Source organism: Branchiostoma belcheri, unplaced genomic scaffold (genome assembly GCF_001625305.1).
Source record: "Branchiostoma belcheri isolate BF01 breed outbred unplaced genomic scaffold, Haploidv18h27 scaffold67, whole genome shotgun sequence".
NCBI lineage: Eukaryota > Metazoa > Chordata > Leptocardii > Amphioxiformes > Branchiostomatidae > Branchiostoma > Branchiostoma belcheri.
The window spans coordinates 787,683-793,834 of NW_017804320.1; the positions used below are offsets into that span (position 1 = coordinate 787,683).

The 6,152-nt window shown below is 42.5% G+C and overlaps 1 protein-coding gene and 1 pseudogene across 1 annotated transcript; one reads left to right on the plus strand and one right to left on the minus strand.

Moving 5' to 3' along the window:
- Window positions 1-1,064: 1,064 nt before the first annotated feature.
- LOC109483920 (cytochrome P450 2U1-like) lies at window positions 1,065-5,980 on the minus strand. Its single transcript, XM_019787059.1, has 4 exons — window positions 5,517-5,980; window positions 4,572-4,657; window positions 2,001-2,954; window positions 1,065-1,599 (listed from the first exon to the last, which is right to left on the minus strand). Exons 1-4 carry the CDS (start codon window positions 5,780-5,782, stop codon window positions 1,412-1,414), a joined length of 1,494 nt encoding a protein of 497 aa, XP_019642618.1. The 5' UTR covers window positions 5,783-5,980; the 3' UTR covers window positions 1,065-1,411.
- LOC109483886 overlaps window positions 5,790-6,152 on the plus strand; it is a 3,998-nt pseudogene continuing 3,635 nt past the window's right edge.

A 6,152-nucleotide genomic window follows, 5' to 3' on the forward strand; every position in this document is an offset into this window, starting at 1 on the left:
AAAAAATAAAAATAAAAACTGGCCTAGGCATCCAAAATGGCCCAAAATGGTACGATAGGAGCCATGAAGTCAACACACCAGGCTGGTTCAAAATTTAAACTGTTACAGTGAATTTTGAACTTTTAATGGTAGCACTGCATTGAAAGATGGAATGACTGTAACAAGTAATAAGAAAAGGACTGTTTTCAACTGTTCAGGGCAAAATATGAGCATTTTGCAGTTGATTCTGAATTTTTATTTTTATTTGCAAATCAGAAAAAAATGAAGAGGCGAATCCGTTAACCAAGAAATTAAATTGGTGTGGCCTGAGCGTAGTGTCTAGACTGAGTCCTGTTGCCATATTTGTCACTAGGTAATATTTGTGCTGAAGTACACATGAAATGATAGCAGACAATGATGACATAGTGTGCTATCTGATACACACAGTCATTTATAACATGTATGTACATGCATTTGTATAAATGAAGTACAACACTATTAGTATTACTTTATTGTAATGCTAATTAATAAAGTACTGAGCTATAGTTCCACGATCTCATATCTTTGCCAAATGATCCCCTTATAGATGATGAAAATGAGGTCCTTATTTGAATAAGTTATGTTTAATGATGTTCACCTTCACTCAACTTTCAAATACCCCAAGTATGAAATTCCGGGTAGTTTAATACTACTATGGAATTATAACATTTTCTCTTTAATTACGCAGATTAAGTCAACATTTACATAATCAATATATACCTGTGGTTCGTTCTCAAGTACATGTACATACATGTATGCCACAAGCTTAGATAGTCCTACATGTATCATGGACTGCAGCTGATTTTTAGAATTCCCTCAATTAAAACAAACTCGTGTCACCTCTTCCCAAGCACAAGAGCTATCTACCACCTAAATTTCATGACCCTCGTATGTCCAGATCATGAGATATCAAAACCGGAAGTTCTGCTGCAGTACCATTAGAAGCCGCTAGGGGATCCAAAATCTAATCATTTTGAGGACTTATCAAGACCTACCCACCTACCGAATATCAAGACAATCCACGAAAGCCTTCTTTAGTTATCGTGTTCACAAAGACACACGAACGCCTCTGAAAACATAACCTTGGTGAAGGTAATAATGTACACATACATGGTATAATCTATCACAACCAGTTTGCCACACTAGTTTACATTTGAACGATATTTGCGTAATGTAGAAAATTAAAAGGAGCCCATAGCTACTACACCTTTATGTTGTATTAGAGTAAAGAAAATGTAAATCCGGGTATACCTTATCAATTATAATGCTCAGTTAACAATACTGCATTTCATAATAGTACATAGTACTTCACATCAATGTTAACCAAGGTTAACGTTTTGGAAAATTATCATGATACCAGCTATCATTTCTTTTTCCTGTATATTTCTCTGCTTTATGAAATGTGTCTGGGAACGGCGCAGATGTCATACTGTGCAGGGCACAATACAAATCCAAGAGCGCCGTCCATGGGTGGTGTAGGTGCGCCGTCTGGCAGTTTGAAGGTGAACTGCTGCAGCAGGCTGGTGTAGAAGAGAAACAGTTCCATCTTGGCAAGCTGCTCTCCCAAACACCGTCTCCGACCTAGACCGATACGGGGAATAACAGAGAAACAAAAGGCATGAGTGGAATATTTTCTCCATTTTCTTTGGTAATTTTGGCAAATCAATAGAAAACTAGAAAGATAATATTTAATTGTTACCATCATATGGTCACGACATGCATAACAAATTACTGCTCTGTTTATTTTTACTCGAACACCCCAAATATAATAGATAGTGACCAGCCCCTCCAGCTCTATATGTCCTGCTACATAATGTACCCAACACCTCTGCATGTCTGCCACAGCACCAGTTACCATGGTGACAGACGTCTGGTCCAATTGACCTTATTTGTTTCGAAGAAGACAAAGAGGAAGAAGAAGTAACTGAGCGAAAACAATGATTTCCTTCGGTAAAGGTAAAAATTATTAATGTATACTGTACCTGCGGAAAAAGGTAAAAACCATTCCGGTTTGACCACCTTCCCTTCTTCATCCAGGAACCTTTCAGGTCGGAACTTCTCCGGTTCCGGCGTGACCTCTGGATCCATCATGGCGGACCAGAGACTCGGGATGATGTACGTACCGGTTGGGATGTCGTATCCGTACAGGGTGGTGTCAGCACTGGTGCCGTGGAAAACGCTCAGAGGCACGATCGCACGGATCCGCTGGATTTCCATGATGGTTGCCTCGGTGTAGGGCAGCCGTCCGCGCTCTGACCATGGCGGGACTCCTCCAGACGGGAACTCCCGGTCGATCTCTTCTTGCACTTTGGTCTGCACGTCTGGGTTCAGGGAAGTGTAGAGCAGCCCCCACTTTAACGTCGTCGCCGTTGTTTCAGAACCGGCAATGAAGAGATCTCGGATGACCGTGCCGAGTGCCTCTTCGTTGACACCGCTGCCGGCGTCTTCGCTCAAGTAGACGTCGATGATGTCTCTGATGTCCGACCTGTCGAAACTCGCCTTGTGTTCCTCCGCGCGTTTCATGATGAACTCTATGACGTAGTCGTTCATTCGTATGCCGTACCCGCGCCAGTCGCGCGTCATGGGGAACTTCCTCAGAACCGGCATCACGAACTGAAGCAGCATGCCCGTGATTCTGTTACGCACGCCAACGAGGTATGAAAACGCATGCGCCAAACGCTTAAACTCTTCGTCGTCATACTGGAACCGTTTTCCAAACGACATAGAACAGATGATGTTACAGACAGCGTTACATAGGAGGTGGGATATGTTAGCTGGCGCTCCTTCCAGGGACCGTATAGCGTCGCACAGAGCTGCCGTCTCTTCCAGAATCCTTCCCTCGGCGCTGCGCCTTCCCATGCCGAACTGTCGGAGGGCAGACAGGGCGAACCGGCGTCGTTCTGCCCAACGTTCTCCGTAAGGAGCCATCACCAAACCTGCGGTGCACAAGAACATAATACATTCGTATAAGCGAGATGGGGTTTTGTGCGCGTGAAAAATTTGCGCGTGAAAAACTTGCGCGTGAAGAATCTGCGCGTGAAGATATGCAAACTAGCTGACTCCCAGGGGATTTGAAAACTTTTTGCTGTTTTAAGCATAAAAGTTGGAAAAAAGACAAGAAAATAAAAATCTAACATCATTTTGCTTGCATTCTAGACTACATACCCTTGTTTTGTCCATTTTTTTGTGATTTCAGGTTATTTTGAAAGGTAATGCGTTTTCACGCGCAAAAAAGGTTGAAATTTGCGCGTGAAAGAATTTGTTTAAGAAAGCATGAAATCAAACTTCTAGAATGGAGAAAAGCTTCAGATTGTTACATTTTACCATCCTAAACCTCATACTAGTAACTTTTCCTTGTATTTCTTACAAATTCAAGTGATTTTCAAAAGGTCAGGTTTTATGGAAATTATGCAAATTAGCTTATTCCCAAGGGACCAACATTTTCAAACAAAAATTTTGGCTAACAGAGGGAAAATTATACCAGAGGACAACATTTTCCTGCCTAAGAATTTGGTACTGCATATTTTCTAACATATTTCTAAGACTTTTATTTTTCACGCGCAGATTTTTCACGCGCAGAAAACCCGTTCCCGTATAAGCCGGCGTTGCCAATTTTCACCTACTTTTCAATGAGAAGTTTAGTACAGAAATTCTATGTATCATATGCTGGACATTCTAAATGAAGAAACACAACCGGTATGTACCTACTGAAGTAGTAGTAGTAGTAGTAGAAGTAGTAGTAGTAGTAGAAGTAGTAGTAGCAGTAGTAGTAGTAGTAGTAGTAGTAGTAGTAGTAGTAGTAGTAGTAGTAGTAGTAGTAGTAGTAGTAGTAGTAGTAGTAGTAGTAGTAGTAGTAGTAGTAGTAGTAGTAGTAGTAGTAGTAGTAGTAGTAGTAGTAGTAGTAGTAGTAGTAGTAGTAGTAGTAGTAGTAGTAGAAGTAATGATATGAGTAGGACAAACACGACATATTTTGGATAAACATAAATATTCGTGCTTTTTTTTTAGAATATAGCGCGAAGGATTTCTGTTGTTTTTGCTAATTGTGTCTTATTTGCAATCAAACAACACTTTTGGCTGGAGAGTTGCTCCCTTGCCCTTTAGAGAAATGATCGAACTATGCTGAGAATTTCCGGATATTTCTTTGCATGCCTCATTACAGCGTGCAAAATACCTGGTTGCCCAGTTGCCCCGGGCAACCAAATTTTACTTGGGGCAACGTATTATTTGAACCTAGGTAGCCCAGTGTGCTACCTGGATTTTAAGAATGCCCCCCCCCCACCACGAAATCATCCCCACTTGGCTTGCACCACTGTATCCGACAGATGCTTTTTAATTTTATTTCATGGCTATTACTAGTATCAGTTAACTAAAGGCTGTTAGAAATATTGTCAAAGGCTTATGTATGTAGCAACTTATAGGTGGGGCAACCTAAAATTCTGATGGGCAACCTAATTTTTGCCACTGGGCAACCTGGTTCAAAAAAGTATTTTGTACACTGCTCAACCGTGTATGTACGTTTGACAAAATACATAACAACGTCAACATATCCATACCAGGGTCTCGTCTTAAGAGCCTCGCGTTCGGTCGGTCTGAGAATATCTCCGGCTGCTTCACCAGAGCGTCGTGGATGGCCTTATGTCTGGATAAAATGACAAGACAACAAGTTTATTTATTTATTTTATTTCATCATAAGACGGCTGGGTAGCCCCATTCAACTTACATTAGCTGTTTTCCAAGGGGGCCAGCAAAATTACACAAGACATTGTTACATAGAGTAGGACAAGAGTGGACAACATACAGTAAAGTCCGATGCGTCAAAACAGAGTCATAGTCCTATACTCAAAGTCCTGGTCGTTCAATGGTCAAAAACACAAAAATCAAGGAATGGAGGTCAGAGATCAGGTTTCATGTGGCATATTTTTCAAGCCTGCTTAAAAACAGGTGGTTGGATTTTGTCCCATGAGGATCACAAACAGGGTATACGTACATGTAGAGACACTCCTGATATGGACCTCAATTATGAAATATCTATATTATTTTCATAATGCATGTATACTGTTTTTTTTTTCAGTGTAAATGTGAACTTTAAGATATCAATTATTTTTGTGCTCTGAAATGCATGCTCTCAAACCGTGATACACACACACAAACTTTCTGTCACACACACATTCACACACACACACACACACACACACGACATCACACATTCCACACACGCACATGCACACACACACACACACACACACACATCCACACACACACACAAACAGCATCACACACACTCACAATGATTCACACTCAAAACACACAAAGACTGTGAGCATGACACAGACACACACACACACACACACACACACACACACACAAACACACACACACACACAAACACACACACACACACACATAGCCGGAGAGAGAGAGAGAGAGAGATTCTCTACTCACCCGTGAACACTGACATTCTCTACACATACTAGTAATAAGGTACCTTTCCTACTTACCCGCACAGCACAACAATGACCCTATTCATGAACCTCACACAGTACACATCCCCGTACTGCTGACGCCAGGCCGCCATGTTGGACAGCAGTTTGCTGGGACGCAAACTGAGAAGGTTCCCCACGACAGGAAGCCCCCGGGGTCCCGGGGGGAGGTTCAGCCGACGTCCCCTCCGATAGACCAGCAAGACGCCCGCCAGAAACAACAGGACGAGAACTAAGACTGTTTGCAGATCCATCGTCACGAAGGAAAACAAACCCGCCGCCATATTGAAGATGTCGTGCAAGAGGTCAACGCCCACTCGGATGACGTGACCTTTGACACCTGCAACTTGCGCGAAAACTGTTAGTTAGCGAAATCTGTGTGTTTAGTCATTTTCTAAACCTTCAAATCAACAAGGCCTACTAGCTACCAGACTCACACGTATCGCTCGCTGTGTTTGCGCGAATTGCACGTGCCAAAGGTCACATACCACCCGAGTGGGCGTTGACCTAATGCAGAATGGCACGTGCCAAAAGTCACATACTTCTTCTTCTTCTTCTTCTTCTTCTTCTTCTTACTCTCTAACAACCCCTACTGGGGTATCACTGAGAGGGGGGGGTGCGACGGACTATGGCTGCGCGGCCAGTAGCCCGGCC